The sequence below is a fragment of the Echinops telfairi genome, unplaced genomic scaffold, assembly GCF_000313985.2.
Source record: "Echinops telfairi isolate 266 unplaced genomic scaffold, ASM31398v2 ScPeMD7_31;HRSCAF=116, whole genome shotgun sequence".
Classification (NCBI taxonomy): Eukaryota; Metazoa; Chordata; class Mammalia; order Afrosoricida; family Tenrecidae; genus Echinops; species Echinops telfairi.
This window is the reverse complement of record NW_022103928.1, coordinates 30,871,424-30,898,325: the sequence shown is the minus strand read 5'-3', so window position 1 is coordinate 30,898,325 and position 26,902 is coordinate 30,871,424. Positions and strand designations below refer to the sequence as shown.

At 48.5% G+C, this 26,902-nt stretch overlaps 1 protein-coding gene across 1 annotated transcript in view; it reads left to right on the top strand.

The window, feature by feature from the left end:
• Positions 1–26,902, top strand: part of EEFSEC (eukaryotic elongation factor, selenocysteine-tRNA specific) — a 315,381-nt gene that overhangs the window by 234,478 nt on the left and 54,001 nt on the right. Inside the window, exon 6 of the mRNA XM_030885558.2 lies at positions 4,323–4,973. Within this exon, the coding sequence (XP_030741418.2) occupies positions 4,323–4,973 (651 nt within the window). The remainder of the gene's footprint in view (positions 1–4,322; positions 4,974–26,902) is intronic.

The window sequence follows — 26,902 nt, the reverse complement described above, 5'->3', positions numbered from 1 at the left end:
CAACACAGGGAATCTAGGATAGATAAACCCCTCAGGGCCAACAAGGAGAGTAGAGATACCAAGAGGATTAGGGGAGGGTGGGGGGAGAAACAGGGGATTGATCACAAGGATCAACCTAAAACTCCCTCCCAGGGGGATGAATAATGGAAAGTGGGTGAGGGGCAACGGAGAACAATGTAAGATATGAAAATAATAATCTATAACTTATCAAGGGTTCCTGAGGGAGGGCAGATGGGGGGGAAGGAGGAAGAAACAGGGAACAGATATTAGGGGCTCAAGTGGGAAAAGAATACTTTGAAAAGGATGATGGCGGCATATGTGCAAATGTGCTTGACACCCTGGATGAATGCATGGATTGTGATAACAGATGTAAGAGCCCCCAATAAAAATATGTTTTAAAAAAAGAAAAGAATTTTATGGTTGGGGGTCACCACAACATGAGGCACTGTATTCAAGGGTGGCTTGAGAACCACTGAGTTAAGAGTTACGCTGCTAACGGGAAGGTCGGTGGTTCCAACCCACCAGCCGCTTTGCCGGAGCATGTGGCAGTCTGCGTCTGTAAAGACCCGAGCTTGGACACCTATGGACTCTACGCAAAGGCAGTGCATGTCCCAAGCGGGCTCTTCCACTAAAAGGCGCTCTGCTAAGATGCGCGTGGTGACGTCTGCGTGCTCATGGGTGAGTGGCCTTGCAGTGCACCGAGTCACCCTGTCTCCATCTTTATCTGCTTCACAATTTCCTGTTGCAGCCCTTAAAATCTTGATGTGCACAGTTATTTGTCTTTCTGTTCTTCTCGGTGCCCTCATAAGACATTCTTTATAATTCCGGCCCTACGAACACGAGCCCTGTTGAAAGGAGAACATGCTTTGAATAAAGCCTGCTTGGAGTGCAGCTGGATGGGTGGGGGTGGGGTGCCCCTGCAGCCTCTCAGGGAGCCTCATAAACACAAGAACCTTTCTTAGGCCGTGGCAGGACAGGACGGGAGTCTCCCCTTGGTGCTCTGCCAGGTGGACTTTTGCCACGAGGGGCATTTCTTCTCCAGAATCAGCTGCAGTTACTGCCTTCACATGGGGTGGTGTTTTTCTGGGCCTGTGGTGAGCAGGGTGTGTACACAAGTGCCTGTCTTGCGGGGGGGAGACACACACATTTGATAGAGAAAATGTAGAAATCTGACTGTGCCAAATGTTGGAGGTGCTGTGTCAGGATGAGGGCTCTTCTCCATGGGTGGTACTTTATCCAGCAAAGCTGAGCCTCACCCAGCGGTCTACTCCAGAGTCTGTCTCCTCGAGAATCCCCAGGTAGGAGTCTGGTCAGCGTTTGAGGGCACTCTGGCAGGAGACTGGTTGTGGGGTGAGGTGCACGCACACAGGGTGCTCTGTGGCATCATCAGCGAATGAGCTACAGGCACGTGCAACAACACGGAGGATTTGAGTACTGTGGCTGGTTCAGAATCTTATAAAGGAAAGGAAACTATTGATTAGGCATCTGTATTACATCTGTACTAAGCCTCCACACAGATGTCTACAAAGAAAAGGAAGGCATGCTGAGTGACAAATACTGGCAGGAGGGTGGGGAGGCAGGGGGGCCTCCAGCTATGGGCAGGTGTGGACAAGCACAGGGATGGAGGACGGGGTGCAGATTTTTGATAAGGTTTAGTTCTCAGAGTGGCAGATGGATCTGTGGGTATTTAGGATACTGTTGTTTACATTAGTAAATAAATGGAGGCAGGGATGGTCAAGTAAGCCAGCAATCAGCTGTTACCCTGTTTCCCCGAAAGTAAGACATCCCCTGAAAATAAGACCTACTTACAGTTTTGCCTCTCGCTGAAATATAAGTAAGACAGCCCCCCGAAAATAAGACCTCCCGGAAAATAGGGCCCCCCAAAGCTACCGTAACTCTGGACCATAGCGGCAGGTGCCGCCGCACAGCTCACTGTTGGCCACAGCGCAGCCGGAGCAGACAGGAAGTGCAAGGTCTCCTCTATTAATAAAACAATAAACAATAAATGTGTACTGTATTCTTCTTCATGGAAAAATAAGACATCCCCTGAAAATAAGACCTAGCGCATCTTTGGGAGCAAAAATTAAGACACTGTCTTATTTTGGGGGAAACAGGGTCGTAGCTCCACAGGGTCCGAGATCTCAGAGCAATCAGAGGAGACTAGAAGCAGCTCTGCCAGGGGGGTCGTTGTCGTCTTCGGAGGAGGAGCCCGTCCAGGAGGCCACGAGGCCGTGGGGTGTTGGGGGTAGGTAGGGACTGTGCAGGGGGGAGGCATTCCAGGCAGAGCACAGAGAAGGAGACTGGGGTGTTCACAGAGCTGAGTCTCCTCTAGCTGTGGCTTAGATAGCTGACAGGCACGGTGGGTCAGAGTGCTGCCAAGCCGGACTGACTCGGGAGGGCTTCCTTGGAAGAGTGTGGCCAGTGCTGGGACCCTTTCAGCTGGGCCTTCTGAGCCATCCTGCCTCCTCCCTCCCCTCCCCACTGAGCAGCCCAACCCATCTCTGGGACTTCCCTTAGACCCTCATGTCATGATGCAGGAAGTGCATAGATTGGAGCAGGAGTTTGTCATCAGAGCTGTGCTCTAGAGAGCTTTCTGGAAGGAGGTGAGGACCGGGCTGACAGGCTGCAGGAGAGCGCTCTGGCTGAAGCCTGCTTCACCGGAACCTTGGGTGGGATAGTGCCCCCCACTTACTCTCAGATGCCATCCCGGGCAGTCTTATTTTCCCACTGCTGCCCAGACCTCTCAGAGATGGTTTATCTTTCTTTCTGATTAATCTTGGATGTGGCTTTTGACACCACCCTGCTAACTTTCTCTGCCTCCTGACCTCTGGCTAGGTAGTTAATGATCTTTAAACAAACACTTGAATATTATGGCTCTCCAGAAAAGGGCCTGGCTCTTAGGGCATTAGCCCGGTCTATCCCCTCACCCAAGGAGAGCCCGAGCCTCCACACCCCAGCCTCTCTGCCCTGCCACGGGTGCATAACCGTTGTTGGCTTGGCACTTTCTCTGAAACCGGCCACGCATGTCCCTGCTTGGTTAAACAGAAAGCTGTGGCCACACATTCTTCTCCTGTCGGAGACTGGGTCATAATTAGGAACTAACTCTGAAAGTTTATTGGGACCTTCTCTGTGTCTGGTCCTAATTTACAAGCTGTAGACACAGAAATTTACCCCCTTAACTAGTCAGTGTGATCTGAAAAAGCAAATATGCCTGCATTACCCCCTGGCAGTGGCTCCCTGGTACTTTGATGATGTGCCTAGCTCACCTGGTCTTCTGGCTGTGCAGTGGGCCCTGCCACCTCTCCTGCCCGCTCCCCTCCCTGCACCCTCCTTCCTCACCCTGCTCCAGCCCCACTAGCCCCCTTCTTTGTTTCTCAGACATGCAAGCCATCTGCCTGTGTGGGAGCCTTGCTCCTTACACTCCACACTGTACATTGTACATGCACTTTACATTGACACTCGGCAGCTCCTCCCAGCACCGGCTACTTCTTGTCTTCAGTTCTCGGAAGAGCAGCCCTCAGGACAGGCCTAGGATACTCTGGGAGAAAGTCAGTGTCGTTCCCCCTTCACCCCACCCTGCCAGACTTCTTGCCAAACTTCCTGATGGATGATACTTACAATCTTAATGTCAAAATGCCTCTCATTTATCTGACCCCAACCACCGTATATATCAAAGCCAACCATGCCCACCGCAGTCCTTGTTTCTGGATGGGTTGGCCCGCTCTAGAATAGCACCTGGTCCCAGCTGCACTCAGTGGCCATGTGGAGGACGAGTGAAGATATTCTCAGATCAGACAGCAGCAGGTGTGCAACTGGGGCGGAGGTCCCCTAATGACAGTGGCGAACTGCCACCAGCTGTCCAGAGCAGTGAAGGGGATCTGGACTGTGGAGGACGGACGGCCATAGTTTGTCAGGTTGGGGACTAGGAACTCGTCCTGTGCACGTGAACCAACGTATCTTGGGTGCTAGAATCCAGAGAAGGCCAGAATGGCCCATGGAAATAGAGAGCTCTGGTGGGATTGGGGCCTGCCATGCACAGGGGTCGGGGCCAAACCTAGGGAATAGAAGATGGTGAGGACTAAGATGGACCAGCATTGAGTTGCTATGACCACTGCCCTTATGCCAGATTGTGCCGGGCACTCAGAGAAGGAGGGCCAGCCTTGCATGGGCCCTGCGAGGAGAAGCTCCCTTTGGGTTTTCAGGGGGAACTTACTCCATACGAAGGGATCTTACTGGGCCTACCCCAGAGCTCCTCTTGGCAGGTGTGCCGAGGGGACTTTCTGTGACCGGTTTCCCACCTCTCTCCTCTCTTGTCCCTTCAGGTGGTGAAGAAGGTGAAGTCAATGCAGATGTTCCACCTGCCTGTCACCTCAGCCATGCAGGGAGACCGACTGGGTATATGCGTGACCCAGTTTGACCCCAAGCTGCTGGAGCGAGGGCTGGTGTGTGCCCCTGAATCCCTGCACACCATCCATGCGGCCCTCGTCTCCCTGGAGAAGATCCCGTACTTCCGGGGGCCTCTGCAGACCAAGGCCAAGTTTCACATCACCGTGGGCCATGAGACAGTCATGGGCAGGCTGATGTTCTTCAGCCCTGCTCCCGACCACTTCAACCAGGAGCCCACGCTGGATTCATTCGACTTCTCTCGAGAGTACCTCTTCCAGGAGCAGTTCCTGTGTAAGGGCCTGGAGCCAGCAGACGGTGGGGAGGCCAACCAGCAGGCGGGCCAGGCCCCCGAGACCCCCTGTCCCCGACAGCAGTGGGCCCTCATGGAGTTCGAGAAGCCCATCACCTGCCCTCGGCTCTGCCTGGTGATCGGCTCCAGGCTTGATGCGGACATTCATGCAAACACCTGCCGGCTGGCCTTCCATGGCATCCTGCTGCACGGGCTGGAGGACAAGAACTACCCCGAGAGCTTCCTGCCCAGGCTGCAGGTGTATAAGCTGAAGCACAAGCATGGCCTCGTGGAGCGGGTGAGCCCTCTGCCCTCTCCTTGCCGCCCTCTCTCTAGCTCGGGGGCAATAAGCGGTAGGAAGGCATCTGGTCTAGACCTGTCTCACACACGGAGCTCCTGCTCAGAGTGGCCAATGGGCCAGAGTTCATTCTGCCAGTCCATTACAGGCACCTGCTTCCCTAAGCTGCCCCTGCCTCACTTACCTGTCCGCCGAGCCTGGTGAGTACAGTAGCCAGGCCTCCCACACAAGCCCATTTCGAAAGGCAGTGGTTAGCCCCTAAGCAAAAGCCAGCTGGGTCAGTGGCCTCCCTGAACTTTGGATGGTCCAGGCTTGGCCCCCATTCTCTCTGTGGGATCCTGGCACCCACCCTGGCCCAGTCAACAAGGCCAGTCTTCAGCCCCAAGAGATGAGGATGTGGGGGTTGATGGCTATAGGGCATGCCAGGGAGCAAAAAGTGGTAAGGACCAGAGGGATGATGGGGAGGTCTAGACCACCAGCTGTCCTGGGCAAGGTGGCTCTCACTAGATATAGGCCTGAGGGGGTGGGGACACCTGTCTAGCACCTGTGAGCTTATGCAAGGTCCTGAAGCCCTTGAGCTTCCTTCTCCCCTTGGACCCTACCCACCCACCGTCTATTTATACTGCTCTGAGTGGGAGTCATGCCTGCTGCTGTTGATCAGGCGGGGCAGGGGAACAATGGAAACATGCTGTCCAAACCTCATTACTCCTCGTGGCGAGTTCCCAGGGTTGGGCCCTTGTGGGTGGTGGAGGTGGGCTTCCCAGCACTGGTCGGGCTCCAGCTGGCTCTGAGCCAGCAATGCTATTGATTCCTAGGTGAGGCTGGGCGGAGGCCCCGAGATTTCAGTCCTGAGAATTTTGTTCTCTACAAAGAGGGCACCCTCCTCCTCACACAAGAATGGCCGGGTCCTGGGCGCCCCATGTCTGGCAGAGCATCGGGCGCAGAATCTAAGATGAGAGTGTGCCCAGGAGGACAGCTGTGGCACAGCCTTGTTACTTCCATCTCCCACTCTCACTTCCTCCCCACCCTTTTGTGAGCTCCACCGGGCTCTCCCCTGGAATGACCACCAAGGCCTTATCCTACTTCCTTGCCTCAGGGATTCTTCTTTTAGTGTATACCCTCCTCTGATGCTGCTTTTCTTCCAGGGGCTCGGGTTCGGCCCTCACCCTCCCTTAACCGGCCCCCAGGTGAGATGGAGAGGAATCTGCTCTCCTTCCACCCTTGCAGCTCCTGCCCTCCTCAGATGAAATATGTGGTTGACGCTCACCTGCCAGCCCAGCCTGGCCAGGTGCACCTATGGCCCAGCTGACCCCCCAGTGCTGAGCATAAATGACCATCTCTCTGAATAGTGGTGTCATCTGCAGACTTTGACTGCATCAGGGCTGCAGAGTTGGCCTGAAGGTTCTGGGGCAGACGGTACCTTGCTCAGGGGTCAGCAGGCCATAGTGCAGCCCCCAAGATGTTACAGAGGCACTCTTCTGGTGGTTCTGTGGAATAGTATTGATCTGCTGACTGCAAAGTCAGTGGTTCAAACCCACTAGCCGCTCTGAGGGAAGCTGATCTTTTTTATTATTTTGAATTTTGTTCTGCATTTTTTTTATCCTCTCTATCCAGGACCTTCGGTTGCAATCCTAATTAGAGCAGTCAGTGTGGAAGCCAGGCACCATACAGTAGTTTCTAGTCTCAGGGGAGTGGAGGCTGTGGTTCATTAGCCCTTTGAACGAATCATTCCCTTGAGTACTTTATTTTCTTCACTCTCCTTGTTCTAGACGAGGCAAGATCAACAGTTTCACCTTAGAAAGCCATTCATGAGCCGTTAAGACAGCGGTTCTCAAATCTGTGGGTCCTGACCCCTTTGGGGGTCGAACAACCCTTTCACAGGGGTCGCCCGATTCATAACAGTAGCAACATGACAGTGATGAAATAGCAACAAAAATAATTTTATGGTTGGGGTGGTCACCACAACATAAGGAACTGTATGAAAGGGTCGCGGCATTAGAAGGTTGAGAACCACTGCTTTAAGACTAAGCACCTACTCACCAAAATAGGATGTAGAGCATTGTCTTTGTGAATGATGTCATACCAATTGGCCTAGCCATCCTCCAAAAACGAGTCCTACCTCCCCAAGCCTAGTGACTCATTCCCTTGTGATGTTTGGTTACGGCAAAGCATTACAGGACATGGACCCTTATACTCTGTAATATTTGCATCACATACAAGTACTTATGTAGAATATCCTCTGTTAAGCCTATGTAATGGGGCTCCAAAAAGTTTGTGGGAGCATCCCATTATCTTTTGATTCTATTTCTCCACAGCGATTTTGAAGCCCCCTTGTATACGCATCGGTGTTGTTTGTTATTATTATTTCAGGGTTATGTGTGCCCCTGGGTTTGCCTTTGTTGGGTTCACTCTTGACCTCCTAGTAAGTTTCTTCACCAGAGGCCATGTTATGCTGCCCTCTCCCATCTCATTGATTGCCTTTCCCTGTATTCCGTAGTATATATCTGATTACATCCCTGTTATCCATTACAGAATGGTCCTTTCTGCGTGTAAATCTTTTCTTCACTATAATGGTGGTCTCATGCAATATTTGCCCTTTTGTGACTGATATGCTTCACTCAGCATAATGTCCTCCAGGCTCATCCATGCTATAAAGTATTTGGGGGAATCACTGGTTTTCTTTCTTTCTTTTTTTTTTTTTCAATCGTTTTATTAGAGACTCATACAACTCTTATCACAATCCATACCTACGTCAATTGTGTAAAGCATATTTGTACATTCATTGCCCTCATCATTCTCAAAATATTTCCTCCCCACTTAAGCCCCCGGCATTAGGTCCTCATTATTCCCCTCCCTCCCCGCTCGCCCCTCCCTCAGGAGCCCTTGATAATTTATAAATTATTATTTTTCATATCTTGCCCTGTCCGACGTCTCCCTTCGCCCACTTTTCGGTTGTCCGTCCCTCAGGGAGGAGGTCACATATAGTTTTCTTTAATCTTGCATTGAGTGTGTGCAATACATAGTTTGTTTATCCATCCATCCCATGACAGACATCTTTTTACTATTGTGAATAATACTGCAATAAACATGGGTCTGATAGTAATGTTTCGTGTCAACTTGGCCGGGCCAGAATTCTCAGTGTTTTGGTGGGACAGACTTACTAACCCTCCGTGGGGTGACCTAACACAATGTCTCAACTGGATCTGCAGTGAACAGCCAATCAGTGGTAAGAAGATTAGGGTCTCATTCAGGTCACAACCCTGACGCAATTGAAAGGCAATTTCCTCGAGAGTGGGGCTGCTTCAGTATAAGTGGACACTGTCCAACAGTTGCTTGCTTTTTGCTGGGCCTGGATCATGCATCTATCTGGCTCATCAACCTCTGGTTCTTTCGACTTGGGCCTTTGGCCTGCCTTGTGACCTGCTGACTCGGGATTCATTTGCCTCTGCACCCACCAGCCTCATCTTCCTGCTGATCTTGAGTGAATTAGCCCCTCAGCTATGAGGTTCAGAAGCCGTCTCCAGTCTAACAACTGACCCGCACACTTGGAGCCTGCCTCGATTTTGGCAAGCCCACTTCTACAGCTGTATAAGTGGATCGCTGTGGGTCAGAGCTGACTCGTGGCACCTAATAACAACACAGGCCTGATGAGCCATTTCTTTATGTAAATCTCTCAATCTCACTCTCTTTTTCCCTCCCTCCCTTTATCTTTGTCTTACATTTTTTTTGCATATTTTTAATTCTCGCTCCTATTCTTTTTTTTGAATGGGTAGAAACCAATAGTAGTACCATAGATGGCTGCTCACAAGATTTAAGATCCTAGTCATTACAATGTAAGTAGACTATAGAACATTGTCTGTGAATTATGTTACACCACTTGACTCTGTTAATTCTTTGTTACGCTGGTTTTCTAGAGAAGCGTGTGTGTGTGTGTGTGTGTGTGTGTGTGTGTGTGTGTGTGTGTGTGTAGCTGCTTTGTGTAGCTTCATGGGCTAACGAACCCCAGATCAGCAGAAACATTGGGCTGGTATCAAGCTGCAAAGGCAGATGAGTCCAAGCTCAGCAGGTCAGGTTGTGACTGGAGAGGCTAATGAATCCACGGCTCCTGGGATTGGCATACAATATGGCAGGCCTTTGGCTTAGATCCAAAGAACCTTCCTTTTGTAGGAAATAGCCCACGTCCTCAAGGAAACCTCCTTTCAATTGCATCCGGTCTGTGACCTGAATAAAGGGGTTGTATTCTTACCCTAATCTGTTCACAGCAGATCCCATTCTGGGGTTAATAAATCACATCATGGGGGATTACTAGGCCTTAAAGCTGCTAAACCACTGAGAACCTGACCTAGTCAGGTTGACACAAACCTAGCAATCACAACTCCCTAACTATGGTCCCCAGCCTCCAGGCCCACTGACTCATTCCCTCCAGATGCGTGGTTATGGTTTACAGGCCTTTGCCCCTGTTTGCTCTTGTAGAAACATGGATATGTTTATAGCACATGTAAACATGTTTATGGAAATATCACCTGCCAAACCTATTTGTGATTATGCGTGTGGTCTCTTTTGCCTACCCATGCCTATTCAATTTGCCTATCTGCCTGTTTTCATTTCTAGATTATTGTTTATTATTTCTGATAATGCAGGATTTGTACATAATGGTATTTATCTTTGCTGTCTGTAACTTTTGCATACCCCTCTGAGCCTTCTTTTCTTTAGTGATGCTGTGTGGGTCATACCATATTGTACATTGCCTTCCCTTTCAGCTGGATTGATGTGTGTCTGTTAACTATCTGGTCAGTGATTTTCCCTTTCCTTCCCTCCCATCCCTGGTCACCATTAATTTTTTTTTTCTGTATGTAACCCTTGGTGTCCTCATACAGTACTTGGCCTTTTGTGATTGACTGTTTCACACAGCGTAATGCCCTCCAGTTTTATTCACATTGCAAAGTGGTCCTTGGATTCCTCGTTGTTCTTTAACATTGCAAAATAGTCCACTGTACGTACACATATTCATTTATCCATTGATGGCACTTCAGTTGTTTCCATATATTTAGTATTATTAATAGGGTGTGTGTGTATCTGTCCATAGCCCAATTCTTATTTCTTTAAAATTAATAAATAGCAGTGGGGTTGCAGTATTTCTATTTCCAACTTCTGAAGGAAGCACCATGCTGTTTCTGAAGATGGCTTCACCATATTACAGTCCTACCAGCAGGCATGAGCGTTCCAGTCTCTCCCCACCCTCACCAACATTTCTTATTGAACTTTGTGATTATTGCTGTGGTAAAATAATATATCGTTGCTGTTCTGATTTGCTTCTAATGGCTAATGGTAATGGGAATTTTTTTCATGTGTTTATTGGTTGTCTGAATGTCTTTTTTTGGTGAAATATCTGTTTATGCCCACTTTTTAACTAGATTGTTTGTATTTCTGTTGTTGGAAGGTTGATGTTTTCTTTAAATTTTTTAGATTAATCCCTTGAAGATATGTCATTGCCAATTATTTTTTCCCAATCTGTAGATGCTCTTTCGGAGAAGTCTTTTTATGCACAGAGGTATTTAAAGTTTAGAAAGTCCTAATTATCTAGTTTATCTTGTGCTTTTGAACATGTTTTGTTATATTCATAGTCTACTTATGCCACAAATTAGGGCCCTACATTTGCCCCTATGTTTTCTTCATTCACTGCCAGCGAATCAGTGCCGGCTCCTAGCAACCCTATAGGACAGAGTAGAACTGCTCCTATGAGTTTCCAAGACTAAGCCTTTACGGGAATAGAAGCACCATCTCCCTCCTGTGGAGTGGCTGGTGGCTTTGAATCAAGGACCTGTCGTCAACAGGCCAACGTGTAAGCACTGCATCACCACCAGAGCTCCTGATTCTTTCTTAGATGGTCTCAGTAGTTTCACATTTTGCTTGCAGGCCTTTTACCCATCTTGAGTTAGGTTTCGTATATGGTATGAGGTATGGGTCCCTTTCCTCCCATTTTTTCTGTTATGGATATACAGTTTTGCAGCACCATTTGTTGAAGAGACTGTCTTTTCCTCATTTAATGGATTCCGTCCCTTTGTTGAAAATTTCTTGTCCATAGGTGGATGGGTTTACTTTTGGTCCATTGGTGTAGTTGTCGGTTGTTTTACCAGTACAAGGCTGTTTGGGCTATTGTGACTTTGAAATCAGGAGGCATGAGACTTCTTGCTCTGTTTATGTGGTATCTCTTTCCTTTTCATATAAAATTAGTGATTTCATCTCCTTAAAGTACCTTGACGGTGTCTAGATCAGGATTGCATTATAGCTTGATTAGGATAACATTGGAAGTTTTATAGTGTTAAGTCTTCCTATCCATGAGCATGGTATATTATTCCATATGTAAATTTCTTTTAGTTTCTAACAATAGTGCTTTGCCATTTTCTTTGTATAAATCTTTTGTATCTCTAGTTAGGTTTATTCTAAATATTTTATCTTATTAGTAGTGGCTATTGAAATGGTATTGTTTTCCTGATTTCCTTTTCAGAGTTCTCTTTGTTGGTGTAAATCAATACTGGTTGATTTGTGAATATTTATCTTGTATCCTCCCACTCTGCTGGATCTTTCCATTCATCCCAGTAGATTTCTTGCCAAGTCTCAGGGATTTTCTATGTATAGACTCATACATCTACAATTAGGGATAGTTTTACTTCTTCCCCATCAATTTCGATTCTTTTTATTTCCCCTTATTGATTTTTTGCCTTGGCTAGAACTTCCAATACAGCATTGAATAGGTGCTGAATAGAAGACTTCCTTATCTGGTTCCTGTTCATAAGGAGAAATGCTTCCAGGATCTCCTCATTGAAAATGATGTTGACTGTTTGTTTTGCATATATGCTCTAATTAGGATGGGAAATTTCTGTTCCTATTTTGCTGAGTGCTTTTATCAGGAATGGATGTTGGGTTTTGTTTTTGTTTTTTGATTGTGAATTGGGTGAAATTTCCAGAGCAGAGCATCAGTTTCACTTCCAGCAATTCATACATATTTTGTTTCACTTCATTCACTACAATCCCCTCAATGTTGCATCAACCATCCTACCTTGTCCCTGTTTTTCCTGCCACCATTCTTCCTTCTTTCCCAATCCTTTGGAATTTTGTCCTTGGGTAAATGCTATCACCTTGATACCAAATTATTCTAAGCTGTATGCACCTCAATAGTGCTGTTGCTTCCCTTATAGAATTGTCTGTTGTTCAGCTGAAAATTGAGCCACATGGTGAGTTCAGTTCTGCACTAAAAGACCATAGTCCCAAGGGTTCCACCAGTCTAGCAGACCAGCAAGCCAGGTCTCTTACCTGTTCTGCATTGACCGATGCTTTGACTTTGTTTTATTTATGTAGTGGATTACATTGATTGTTTTTCTGATGTTGGACCGTCCTTCCATACCTCGTATGAACTATTCTTGGTTGTGCATAGTATGCACAGACATATAAATATATGTGTGTAAATGTATGATGATATTGAGGGATATCAGTCGATCATTTTCGTTTTTTTCACTTAGTGGTCTCTGCATGGCCTTGGTATCAGGGTTGTACTTGCTTCATGATCTGAATTCAGTTGTGCTCTCTACTTTGCTGTGTTCCAGGCTTGAGCGAGCATTGAGCTCTTCACGAAACATTTGGATAGAATGCTCCAGTGAAACTGATTAGGTTGGGAGGTTTCTTATGATCTGTTCAATTTTTCTTTTGTTATGAGTCTGCTTACATTTTCTACTTCAGTTTCTCTTAGCTCCTGTGTAGGTAGTGTGTTTCTAGAACTTTGTCCACTCTTTTACGCTCTTCAATTAGTTGGATTATGGCTCTTCCTAATATTTTGTTATTAATTTTTTTCTGTTGGTTCTTTTGTGACTTTTGCTCCTGTTTTCTAAGTGTCGGAGATGTTGTGCTTGGCTCTTCTTTTTTGATATATTTATTGCTATAAATTGATCTTAAGTTCTGCATTTATTATATCCCAAAGATAAATTTGGTATGTTGTGTTTGATATGTATTAGTCTCCTAAAGTTATCATGGGATTGTCTGTTTCTCATTACAGCTTTGCTAAAGTTTGATTTATATATTTCGAGGTTCTTTCATTGCGCTCGCAGATATTGATTATAGTTATGTTCTGTTGTTGATTGACCCTTTGATCATTATGTAATGTCCTTCCTTGTGCCGTTTGCTGGGGCTTTCCTTAAGGTCTATTTTATTAGAAATTAATATTACCACACCTCTCTTTTGGCTGATATTTTCTTGATACATTTTTCCATCCTTTCATTTTTATCTTATTTTTATCTTTGTGTCTAAGATATATCTCTTGTAGGTAACATATTGATGGGCCCTGTTTTCTTATCAATTCTGCCACTATCTCTTGACTGATGCATATAATCCATTTGCATTTAGCATCATTATCAATAGATGTGATTTATTTTATTTTTACTCTGTGGTGTGTATGTGTTGCTGATTATTTCTTTTTTCTATATATTTTTCTGTGCTGGGTTACTTTTGCTTATAATTTTTCTATCCATTTCTTCTTTTGGTATTGATTTTGTGTTTACTGAGTGAGTCCTTATGATTTTCTTGTTTATTTTGGTTAGAAAATATATTCATTATCTTGATGTTGCCCTGTAATTTATTATTTTCTTCCTAATTTACTATTCTTTCATGGCATTCTTACCATCTGGAAATTAGTGCACCATTTATTCCCATTTCTTTGTAGTTGCCCTTCTTGACAGATTGATATCTCTTGTTCACTATTTTCAGTCTTACAGGTTTGTTTTATTTTTGAAATTTTTATTTCTAGGTTGATACCTGTGTCTTGTCATAGGTTTTAATCTCAGGTTGTTTTTGAGATTGTTCTTTGTCTTTATCAATTGCTTATAAAATCTGTCAAGTTAAAATGTATGGATGGATGGATTGTGATAAGACCTGTATGAGACCCCAATAAAATGATTTAAAAACAAAACAAACTCAGAGTCTTGGAAACCTTATGGACCAGTTTTACCCTGTTCTATAGGGTCATTATGAGCTAGGTGGGGAAAAAACTGTCAGATTTTTACAAATATTTTTACCGTATACAGTATACACTCAAGCATAAACTGACCCGAATATCAGCCGAGGAAACTAATTTTACTACAAAAACGGCATTAAAAATGTTCTGAAAAACTCGGCTTATATACAAGCGTATACGGTAATTTCTGTCTGTCTGGAAGTGGCCAGACTATGAAATTCCTGGTTGGTGATTTCTCATTTTCAGAATTTAATACAAAGGGTCTTCAAAGGCTCATGAAAAAATGGAATTAAAAGATAATGGAATTTTTCCACAAACTTTTTGATCTCTGTTTTGTATGGCATCCCATTACTTTTGTGCCTGCACAGTTTCTGCTGAGAAGTCAGCGCTTAGTTTTAGTAATTACACATTTCCTTTTCTCTATTTTCTCTCTTTGTCTTTGGTTTTGCAATGTTTGATTATGATGTGTCTTGGTAATTTCGGGGGGGGGGGGCTCTATCCTCTTTTGAGTTTGTAGATATCTTTTTGTCCCTCATAATATTAAGGAAGATTAATGCCAACAAATCTTCAACAATTTTTCTATGGTTTTATTTGCATATTTATTTTTTGGTCTCTTCCCATTGTGGAATTTCAGTCACACCAAAGCTATTCCTTTTTATTATGTCTCATATAATTCTTAGGCTTAAATATTTTCCTCATTCCTTTGTGCGACTGTTCTTCTAAGAGATAAGTCGTAAGGGATGGTCTTCAGTTTTGCTGAGTCTGTCTTCCGTTAATTTGATATTGCATCTTTGCCCTTTCAGTGTGTTCTCGATTTCTGAAATGTTAGCATTAATTAATCTGCATCTCTAGTTACTGGTTTTGAATAGTTTCTAGTCGTCTGTTTGTCGGTGTGTTCTTGTTTTGTTTCATTGCAGTCTTCTAGAATTGTGTCTTTGCTTTCTTTGACTTGGTCCTTATCAAGCAGTCCCAGTACAGTTCGTTTCACATCAGAAGATTGTCTAGCTCTGCATTTTAGGCACTTAGTCACTTGCTTGAGCCTTCGTGTGTGTTGGGGGGGGGGGGGCGCAGATTTTAAGTTTCTGAAATGTGGGGCTGTATTTATTTGCTTTTTGGTTGTTTAAATTTATTTGAGGTTTTGTTCTGTTTTGTTTTGTTGTTCTGATCTACCTGGGTGCTTGCGGTGGCAGTGTTGCTCTAATTGTAGTTTGGCAGCACAGAGATGTTGACTGCCTGTTTCTGGATGGGTTTGCTAAGTGGGTGTAAATCTCTGCTTGTTGGTCATGTTGTAAATGCTCACTGTCAACCACAGAGGTGGCAGGAGTGTGGTCCCCAATCCAAAGGAGCCTGCATTGCCAGTAGTTGAGATGGCAGGAGTGTGACTAGATCTGCAGGAATGTGCACTGCCAACCACAGCAGCAGTGAGCCTGCAATGTACTGCCCATAAGAGTGCATCCTGCAGAGATCAATGGCATGGGGTGTGTAGCACTTAATTCACAGGGTTTTACTACTGGTTGTCAGAGAATGGAGCAATGAGTGAGGGGGCTGCAGGGAGCCGGGTAGAACACCAAAGGGGAGAAGGTCAGTGGGGGGCTTCCCTAGCTGCCACATGGAGGGGAAGGGCTGTGTGTCCATCAGTGGGAGGGGCTGTTGATTAAAAGGAGAGCACACTTCTCCCAATGGCAGCCACTACCGCGGTTGCTGGTGCACTCTTGTGTGAATGCAGCAGGTTATTCGGTTCCTGTCCTAACTCAAAGCAAAGGAGCAACCCAGAGATTAGCATCTCCAGCAGCCACCCTGCAGGCCTTCATTGTCAGGCTTCCCCACCTAAAGAACCAGGGACCACAGACAGCCAGTGAGTGGCTCTGTCCTTGTTGACCTGCTCCCTCCCTGCCCTGTGATTGCATGAGTCGCCAGAAGTCTAGCCTGCACCTTACACTTCCCCTCCATAGGGCTAGCTGTGTTGTACTCAGCTTGCTTTACTCCAGCTTTGCCCACAGTGGGCCTCTACATAGCAGGGGTTGCCTGAACTTACTCTCCTGTAACGCACAATAGCTGCACTGTGCTTAGTTGATCAGGAAGGCACCTCCGTTTTGCATTCGTCCCGACACACTGGTTTTGTCCCTGTTCAAGTTGGTTTTTGATCTACTTCTGTATCCTTTTGTTTAAAGCTTAGGGCTCCAGAGTTATCATTTGTATCTGTTTCACTTGGTTTCTCAGGTCTTTTTTTCTAGCGGGGAAGTCTGAAGTGTCTAGCTAGGTTGTCCTCCTAAACCCACCCCTTATAGATTCTCGACCTTTATTAGCTACTCGGACTCCAGTGGAAGCAGCATTTGGGGGAGGGAGCTGCTGATCCACAAGCATGCTTGTCCATTGAGGATCCAGATAAGTGCCCCCGGCTCATCTTTCCCAATGGAGCTTGATGCCTTAAAAATCCCTGGACTCATCACAGCCTCTCCTCAGAAGTGTCCAGGAGGTCAGAGTATCTTGAGAAGCTCCTGGCTGGACAGGATCTCCCCACCATGACAGACCCACTCTCAGGCACAAGTCTTGATCCAGCATTACGGGTAGGAGTTGCGGGCTTCCAGCCCAGTATTGTCAGGCCTTGACCTACCTCAGCTTTCTTGCTGACGTGCTCTGTGGTGGTGGTTGCCCTCTTAGAGCATAAGATTTGAACTCAGTGGTCTCGAAGCCCCATAAAATCTCCCATCATCAGGAATCTTTCTAATCTTTTCAGAGGATCATGCTCCTCTCCTCCAGAGGAATATCTCCTGAGTCCCTTCCATCCAAGGGCAAAGTGCCCTGTGGTAAAAAGAGCGAGAAGTAAGCAAAGAGGGGGACCGTTTGTACCACTAAGAGAGAAGAGGTAGGAGAGAAGTGCCTCTAGATCCAGGGTCCTGTGCGGAGAACCTCCTAGACCCAAGGGAAGATTGATGCCCAGGTATATGTAGCTCTCCAAGAGACACTAGACCCACAAATGTTGAAATGAAACAAAGATCTTGCCCCAGAACTGACACAGAGAGAAAGCCTTCCGTAGAGGTGGTGTCCCAAATTTGAACTTCTAGTTTACTAAACTGTGAGAACAGAGATTTGTGTTTGATAACAGAGTCACTTGTGGTATTTTTGTTATAGCAGCACTAGATAACAAAGACAAAGAGCACGTAACTAAGGCGATTCATTCATATGTTTGGATGTTCACTGAGCTCCTACATCTGTGTCAAGGGACCATTCTGGGCTTGGGGTTACAACAAGATAGACAATGTCCTTGTACTCATAAGAGAGAGAGAGAACTATAAATTAGATCATTTCAAGCCTGTCAAGTTCCAGAAAGACAGTAATACAGCGAAGCAAAAGGACAGTGCTCTGAACAGGAAGATGCTAGCTCTACCCTGTGCCTTCCTTACCTTCCGGTTCCTAACTCCCTGTTTACATTGTAGGATGTTAGGTACTGTAGCAGGTGCGGGCTCAATTCAGTAACATCATCTGCCGAACAATGGCCCACAGAACAAATCCAATACCAGTTCTTACCAAAAATCTAATTATTTTAAACAAGTTTGTTTTCTGCGTGTGTGGTTTGTTTGTTTTTCCTGGCTGTTGCGATCAAACATAATTAACTCAATATCAGTTAATTTGTTTGACTGACAGATGAGAAGTTCAGAAATTTATTTTGGCCACAGCTTAATTCTCTCCTTTTTTGTGAAGAAATCTTGCTGTGATGAAATACAGTAGTAGTTCCCGCTAATTGTGGGAGATATGTTCTAAGACTCCCTGTAGATGCCTGAAATGGATCTCCAAATTTACTGTTTTGCTGTATACATACATACCTGTGTTAAAGTTTATTTTTACATTAGGCACAGTAAAAGACTGCTAGCAGTAATAGTGAAATGGAACCATGATCATGATATGAAAAAAATTCTGTAAATGACAGAACAGACAGACCATGTCCTCATTTAACATTTTCAGACCAAAGTTGACTGAAGGTATGTGAAGCCAGAGATAAAGGGAGTACTGAACGCTGTACCACTGTTTTTGTTTTCTAAGTTAGGAATATTGTGAGGGTAACATACCACATTCTGTTAGCTCCAGAAACGAAAAGGAAAAAAAGTGCTACTCATAAGTGACGCTATAGAACAGAGTAGAATTGTCCTACAAGGTTCTTATGCCTGAAATCCTCATAGAAGCAGACTGTTAACCTGTTTCTCCCAGAACCGCCAACTTTTGGGTTAACGCTAGAGTTTTAGCCCCGGTGCCTTGTGTTAGCACAGTGCACAGTAAACACAGGCTTTGGCAGCTAGTTCACTAGAACAGGAACACGCACTGCACTAAGCCATAAGTGTGACATTTGAAGCGGACGTTTCTTGTTTTGACATGATGGGCATGACCTGGTAATAAGAATCAACAGGCAAAGGTTAGGGTTCCGTGAGGTGACGTCGAGTTACGACCGCAGCCCTGCACTTTGTAGCGTGCCGAGCAGCAGTACACGTGGTGAGAGCGTTGCGTGCAGGCCGGCCTCATTGTCCGTGCCGACCTCTGGCAGGAGAGTGTGAAGAGACCAGACACACTGTGGGAACTGACCAGAATGGACGATAACATTTGAATACAATTGAACAGATCACAGAGTATTATTATTATTATTTTCCAATCCATTTAAAAACGTTGAAACTATTCTTAGCTCAGTGATCATATGAAACCAGGCTGAGTGAAAATAGGTGGCAGACAGATCTGGCCTGTGGACCATACTTTACCAACTCTTGATAAATGGATAAATACAATTTTTGAAATAGACCAAGCATACTCCAAAGGAAAGTCTAATCATTATCTACAGCCAAAAACAGTGTACTAAACGTTCCCTAAAGGCCGTAGGAATTCCTAGGGAGAGGGGCTGCAAGTGGGCTCCTCCGAGGGCTGGGAAGGAATGGAGAGCGAGGGTGTTTTGAAGGACCAGTCTCTTTGGGACGAGAGGAGGGGCTTGGATAAGAAAAGAAGCGCATTTGGGGAGGGAACTTAGTACTTTTTTCAAATAAAAATATAGAGAAAGGGTACAAAACTATAAATTAAATAGAAGAGGATAGTAAAACACACACATTTTCACAAAGGAAAAATTGGAATGAATAACAATTTGATTAAACCAACAAATGCAAGGAAAATGTTAAATAAAAAGGTGGTGTTAAATAACAAAAACAGAAGCAACAAAGCAATCATACTAAATGTGAATGGCTGAATTCTCTTATTCAAGTACAGAGACTGGTAAACTGGATTGCTATTTATAAATGTAATAAGCAAAGGCTAAGTATAAAAAGATAGACAAAAAGATGTAAATATCAAGAAGAAAGCATATACAGTAGGATTAATTTCAGAAAAGGGAGAGTTTATGGTTTTAATTCAATCCTTATAAAGAAGGGCATCATATAATGAGAAAAATGACAGGCATAAACTCATGTATCAAATATGCAAAAACCTATGAAAGGTACAAGGAGAACTTGATAAGAAATGGAACTATAGTGATCATTGAACACAAGAATACACTCATATTCCACAACTGGACAGACCTACTTGGCTGCAAACAAGCCAGGAGATATGCTACAAACAGTAAACTTTTGGGTAAATAGAAACATATCTTCTAATAAAAAGTATTCCTTTTTATATACTTTGAGAACAGTTAGGAATTCTGATGGCCCATGATTAAGTGCTGGGTTGCTAATCACAAGGTCACCTGTTCAAACCACCTCCCACTCTGTTGGAGAGAGAGGGCGGTCTGCTTCTGTAGGGACTTACAGCCACAGAAACCCCATAGTTAAAACATATTCATAGGTGACCATCGATGTGCAATTCAAGGACTGCTATTATTATTATTAATTTTTGATGGCCAGATGTCTTTATTGATGGCAATGGTGAGACACGGGGTATGACAGCTCCTGCTTCTGAGGCAGCGTTCCGAACCTCGGGCAGCCTCTCGGAAGGCTCGCTCCTGTATGACGTGTTAATCTGTCCTTTGAACAAGTAGAAAATCCAGCCGTCTATAACTAGGATTCAACTCATTTTTTTAAATTGTGTTTATTTTTCCCTTCTGGGCCCAGGGAGCTCCACAGGTATACCGTTGCTGATATGCAGTTGGGGCAGGCACATCATTATTGGGGCCTGCCTTCTTCCTGATTGATGAATGCCATCCTCATCAAGTGAGTGTGAACAGAGAGCTGCGGGCCTGGAGCTCCCCAAAGCCTTGCTTCCCCTCCCCACCCCCCTCTCACTCCCAGCCTACTACCCACCTGCCTCCACCCAGAACTCATCACATCACTCACATGGCTTCCCCACAAGTCAGGCAGCAAGACATGGCCCTCTCTTACTGCAAAACTCTTCACTCCCCTCGCCCGTCCCATAAAGGACCAACACCGACCTGCCGACCCGCCAAAGATTGGGCTCACTTATTTGCAGGGTTTTAGGGTACTAGTGATGGCTTCATCCTGAATGTTACTGACGGACCAAGAATAGGTGCCAGTCATGAGAGGAGGCTGCATGTTCCGTGTTCTCAGGCGGCACCTCCAGGGCTAGGAGCACAGGCTCAGAAGTCAACTTTCTGGGAGCGGAGGCACCCTGACCACCTGCAGACTGGAGACTTGAGCCAAGTCTTTCCCATCCGCATCTTGACTTTCTGTGGTACTGGAAGGGAGGGAAACAGGTGAACTGTGCCTGACACAGACCCTGTTCAATTGGGCCTTGGACAGAATCTGTTTGGACATTATCTGCTGAGCCGAATCTGGATTACCGACTAGAGTGTGGCAAGGCACTGGGACCATTCTGTGGTGGGGACAGCCTCCCAGGTCTCAGCGCCCATTGGGGCCCACAGGGGAAGACCCAAAGGCTGGGCACGTGGAGTCCACAGCACTGAGTCAACCAAGTGTATGCTGGCAGATGCCACTCAGAGCATCGGCCAGCTTTGAAGCCTGCCGTAGCACTGGCCGCTGGCCTGTCCAAGGGACCAGTAGCAAGAACATATGTTTACCTGAGGGGCGGGCCAGCCTGTAACCTCTGCCTGGCCCAGCGGGGCACTTGGCCAGGCTTGGCAGGCCCCAGGAAAGGCTCTTTCAGCCCCACTGCCTGCACTCATTCGTCCCCTTGCCAGCAGTGTCTGAGGCCGTTTCGGCGCCCAGGACCCTGGGAAAACAAAGACTCCATGTGGACCGAGGTCAAGAAGGCCTTCCTTAGGGAGAAGATCAAATGGTTCCCTCCGCGTTACTCTGGCCCTGGTCCAAACCCTTAGCCTTTCTCCTCAATGCCAAATGTCAAAGTCTCGGGTGAGAATGGCACTTGGCTGCCGACGTGCCTGTTAACCGTCCCTTGAAAACTATGTTCCTTTTGTGGGTCAAGACAATGTGGTGTAGAGGACAGAGCTGCTCTGGAGACAGACAGAGCCCGGCCTGGTGGCCTGCCCTTGGCCTCACTACGGAGCTGGAAGCAGGCACACTCCTTCCCAGACCCGTGTCTTCCTCTGGATGGAAGTGGGAAGTCTGGATGAGATCCTGCTTCTGTTCTAGTGCCTGACGGCCCATCCGTGCTCAGGAAATGCCCGTCTGCTTTGTTTGCTCCAGGAGAATGTAGCTGCCCTGGGGAGCCAACCGCGAGAGCTTTTCCAGAGCCTCCTCATGGAGCTCTACCTGATCAGGGACTGGGTGGGCGCTGGCTTGTGGGAAAGCAGATGGAATCTCAAAGCCTGGATGGCAGAGAGGCATGGCAAGGTTCACACAGCGGGCGGAGGAAGCCTTACGGGCAGGGTAGGCTAGTCAGCTTCCCCACCCCCACCCCACCCCCGAGCTCCCTGTGATGCTCAGAGTGGGTCCGCAGGGGAGGGCCAGGGAGGCCTCGCCCCCCCCAGAATGAATTTGCTGAGCAAAATTGGAAGATTGCTTATTCCCCAGGGCTTGTGCCGGGGAATTGTGATGCAGCTGGGCCTTCCTGGCTCACACCATACTTTAGTGCCGAGCGTCTTCCAGCCCTCAGGTGCATGTGCGCCACTCTTAGAGAAAAGGGTGCCGGCATTCAGAGAAACGGATTGACCTACCCATGGTCCTCCGTGGGGGAAAAGCTGGGACCCTGTCCCAAGGGACTGACACTACTGGTCTTGCCACTCCACACCAGGCCACTGAAGGTGTCTTGTGTGCCAAATAAGGACAGAGGGCGTGAACCAACGCTGTCGGAGCTCTTCAGGAGCCTGTCAGACCTGGTGGCTTTCCAGGGACCTACAAGAGTAACACATCCTGTGATGGAAGCAGCCGCTTGTGGGTCAGGGAGCCGCTGGCTCTGTCGGCAGAGAGCAAGACAGCCTTTGTTGAGGAGCGGGGACTTTGGGGGGGTGGGGGGGTGGATAGGAAAGTGGAAGCCAGGGCACTCTGGGCAGCACGGGCATGGTGCTGCGGGAGGGGTAGCCTCCTTCTCACTTCCATCACCGATTAGACGACTCCTCATGGTTTCTAGCACACGGGGAGATTTCCCACCCTAAGGATGTGTCCCTTCCCCACGCCGGGATTTGAAGTTCCTAGCTCTGTCACAGAGCCCTAGGAGTGTAATTGTTAAACACTCGGCTTAACAACCAAAAGGCTGGTGGTTTGAACCTGGCAGCCACTCTACAGGAAAGAGGGGTGACAGAAACCCATGGGGGACGTTCTTCTCCGTCCTGCAAGGGTCCGGTCGTTGTAATCAGGCCAATGGCATTGGGCAGGCTTGGGTAGTTGAGATTCTGTCTCCTGGTACCGGGTGTTCAAGGTTCTTGTCCACATCAGCCTCGAATCCTCACCACGGCCTCTCTCAGGTGAGGAGACGGCTCGGAGTCCTCTCCCGCGGTCTGCCAGCGGACCTGGAGCCCGCTCAGGCACTTGGGCCCGCCCTCACTTTGGCAGGTGGCTCCTCTCCCTTTTCCCGTGGTGCCATTTGCACAATTTGCGTTAGAATAGTCACTTCAGAACTTGGGCCAGCCCCAAGTCTCCTGGCAGCCAGGCCCCAAAGCAGGAGACACGTAATGACATAATTATGTGCTCAAAGGCCAAGACAATGGGGACGCGCCTGGCGTGGAGGCAAGCGCCTGGGCGTGTGTAACGGAGACTGCAGAGACTCGGTGCCTCCAACAATGAAGGCCGGGAAAAGAAGCAAGTTATTCATGCAAACAGCTAGCATCCACCCGAGAGCTATTGTCACCGAGGAGGCAGCCTGCTCCTGTGAGCAGGGCCCCTGGCAACATCCCGTCTCCATTGCTTGGGTCTTGAGGTCACATGATTGCTCCCAACATGAAAACCGCCCATTGCTCCTCGAAAGGCTTTTGCTCGTTGGATGTGCTGTGTGTGGTGCCTGAAGACGGACGGCCTCCCTTCGCTGGAGGAGCCTGCAATGTAGGGGAGCGCACAGGCTCGACTTACGGCTCTGAGAAGGGCTCCCCGCCAAGCCCCAGCCCCCTGCCTTCTAGCACCTAGGACAGTGGGAAGCCCTTGTCTTTGAAGTCTGCCCAGACTGCCTTTTGCTTTAAGCAGGGGCCTGCAGCAGAGAGCTGCCAAGGTGCCCTGCCCTCCAGCCCCAGTCATTTCTGGGGCAGGGCACATGCTGGGGACTCGGAAATGTGTAGCCCCTGCCCCTGGCTTTCCCCATCCAGTGTGGAGGCTGCTGGAGAGCTGCTCTGAGTGCAGGGGCACCGTCTCAGGCTCCTCCCGGTGCCGCCCTTTCCATCTGCAGGAGGTGCAGCACGTGCCTGCCATCCTGGGGCCCTCTATGCAGTGCCACCGAGGGAAGCCAGAGGGTGTTTTGCCCCACAAGCCAGGGACTTAGGCTCTCAACACAAGCTCCCCATAGGACAGATGAAGAAGCAGAGGCCCACCTAGACCCAATGCCCACACAGCACTGGGGCTGGAACCCAGCTCTAAACTGCAGTGCAAACAGAGCTCACGTACCCTCTTTGGAATTTGTTCCCCTCTCATGCAACCCTCAATGAGCCCAGGTGGTGTAGGGGTGACGAAACCCACAGAGGTCCATATCCTGTGTCCTGTCACTTCCCTGTGAGACGGCCTGGATTCCATGAGGGATGAGTTTCGTGTCTGGGGTGTGCAAATCTCTCAGAACCATGTGAGGGAGGGAGACAGGCGACAGTGTTCTCCTCTGCCCTCAGCCCCACCTGCAGTGGAGCGTGCTCATATACCACGTGCGTATGCCCTCGGTAGCCCCCTCTACCTCCTGGCTCTCCATGCCCTGGTGTGTGACTTTGACCGTAGGGCTTTTAATAAAGATTAAATAACAGTGGCATCACTCAACACAAGGTCAGCTAGGCGGTTTCTACTTTCACATCCTACATGTAGATCTTCGCGAAAGGTGTCAGCTCTGTCTAGGTTCTTCTGTTTTTCTTTCTGACATGCGGATGCCCAGCCGTCCCCACAGCACTTACTCAAAGGCTCCCTTTGCTCCATTGCTGGCCTTTGCCCAAGACGAGTGGCCAAAGCTGGCTGAGGACACGCCCATCCTTTTCTGCGCTCCCTCTCGGAGCTGGGAAGAGAGGTGCTGAGGAAGGAGGGTCTTGCCCCCGCTTCCCTCTGCTGTCTCGCTTGTCCCTTCAGATATCCCCAGGTGTGGCCTAGCCGACCCCTCCCATGGAGGTTGTCTACCAGCAACTGACACACTGCAATGACATGGGGACTCTTCACAGGCAGGGACAAGGGGCTGGTGGCGGAGGCGGCGTTACCATTCCAGAGTTCCAAGCAGCCCCATCTCCCGACCCACACTCGGCCTGGCCTCCCCAGTGGTGTGTAAGACCCAGCAGCTAGCAGGAGGGGACATTGCACCCAATCAGTGCTATTGTGTCGTCTGGCCAAGCCGTAAAATGAGAGACCAAGAATGACAGAGATGGGCCCTTTGAACTTGGACTCCTTTCTGAACTGCCGGCCAGCCTTTCCCAGGGAGACTGCGGCCCAGGCCTCCCCCAGGCCTCCTTACAGTCCAAGAGCCCACACACTCCTCACCTGCTCCCGGCTGCTAACAACAACCTTGTGATAGCGTAGGTCAGGGAACTGGACACTGTACACCCCAGCACCGGGACCAGCCGCCCCCCCGGCTCTGTGCCGAGAGGTCAGTGAACATGTAAACTATGTGGAGCCCCCGCGCCCTCTTCCTCTGTTTATGCAGCACTTAAACGAGCGCAGGGTCCGCTCTGTCTGGCATGAAAGCCCTGGAGCTTTTTGAAGTTTCCCCTGGAGTTAATACAATTAGTCTGCCCTTGTTGCGAGAGCCTGGCTGGGAAAGGCTGGGGCCTCCGCTGTCTTTGTGGCATTCGGCTTTCTCAAGTTAATATTTTATAACCGAGAGGAAGGGGGTGGGAGGAGATGCAGTGAAAAGTCTCTGAAAGGCCTTTGCTCCTTGGGGTGGGGGAGTGGGGGGAAAGGGGGCAGGATGGCCTGCCCAGGGCCCCTGCCAGGGTGGAGATGGCTCTTGTGAGGCCCTGGCCCTGGGTCCCCCAAGAGCAGGCTGGGCGTAGCATGCTTCCACCAGTACTCAAGGCTGGGCTGTTTTCCTCCGGCAGAGTATTGTCCAGAGTGAGGCCCAGGGCTGGGCAAGGGAGCCCCTCTTGCTGGGCACCCCCACAGACACACCCGCTGGAGAGGTTTTGTTCTTCCCCCAGGCTGCCATAGCCCCCCTCTTTGCCTTCCTCTGCCTTATGTGTGGCTTCGTAGGGGGCTGCGCCCCCTGTTCTGGGTCCAGAAGGGCCTAGGCACATCATGTAAACCTCAGTGAGGCTGTGACCACAAAGACCAAGGGCAGGAGGGAGCACAGCACACCCACCACCACCAGCATGGCCTCCTGAAACCCGCCACTCCGAAGCACTCCGAAGCACGCAAGGAGCCCTGCTGTGGTCTGGGCTGCGAGTACAGGCAGTGGGGGGGGGGAGGGGGAGGACAGCTGTCCTCACAAGCTTCCCTTCCAGTTGGAAAGAGTAAACAAGTCACCAGAGGAACCCATAGCGTGACACCGTTAGCAGGTGTGTCACGGCTATGAACAGACAGGACTGGTTAAGGAGCTAGGGGCTGGGGTCATGCACCCCAGTGCAGGCTGGACAGGCTGGGGGCCACCGGAGACATTTCCCCTTGAGGTGAGCCTGCTCTGCGCCAAGACCTGCTGGACATTGGGAGCTGGGCCTTGGCACCAGGCCCAGAGCACCATGCCTGCCACTTCAAGTCCAAAGGCAGCTTGGGGTGGTGGGAGAAGGCTCAGTGTGCTCTCGTGCAGGCCCTGGCTGGATCAGCAGGCAATGAAGAGGAATAGTTATGTTCACTTGGCGACACATCTGCCCAGGTCACCTTCATCTGTCTGGGTCTGCTTACGTCAGGTTCGTTTGCTGTGCTTCCGGAGGTCAGTGTGTGAGGACGGCCTTTTTCAGATCCGGGCCATGCCGACATGTTGGACTCAGATGAGTCTCAAGGGTCTAGCAGAAACCTGGCTACTCGCCTGGCCCCACCGTTCCCAGAGGCCTCCCAGGCAGCGGGCTGGGATGCTTCAGGACCAGCAGGGAGACTCTTAGAGAGCTCCGTGTGGCTCTGCATTTCGGCAAAGCCAATGGGGCCTGAGTTCACCCAGACCTCCCCCGGCCCAGTCTTCAACTTCTCCGAGCAGGAACGAAGCACCTGACCTCAAGGCTTTGGGCAGGCACCTGTGGGAACCCAGCATAACTAAAGAAACTGAGGGAGGGGGGGCCCTTTCCAGATGCCCTGGGGCTTCCTGGAAGCAGAGATGGGGGCCATAGGGAATGTGGAGTGACTCATCCAGCAGCAGCAGGCTGGTCTGTGGACCATCCGGCCACCTGCTGTCCCACGAACAAGGTGTGGTCTGACCTCCCAGGGCCTTCCCTGAATGGGTATGACTGCAGGGCCGTGGGCAAAGCCTGGGCTAGTGGCTCAGGCTGTCT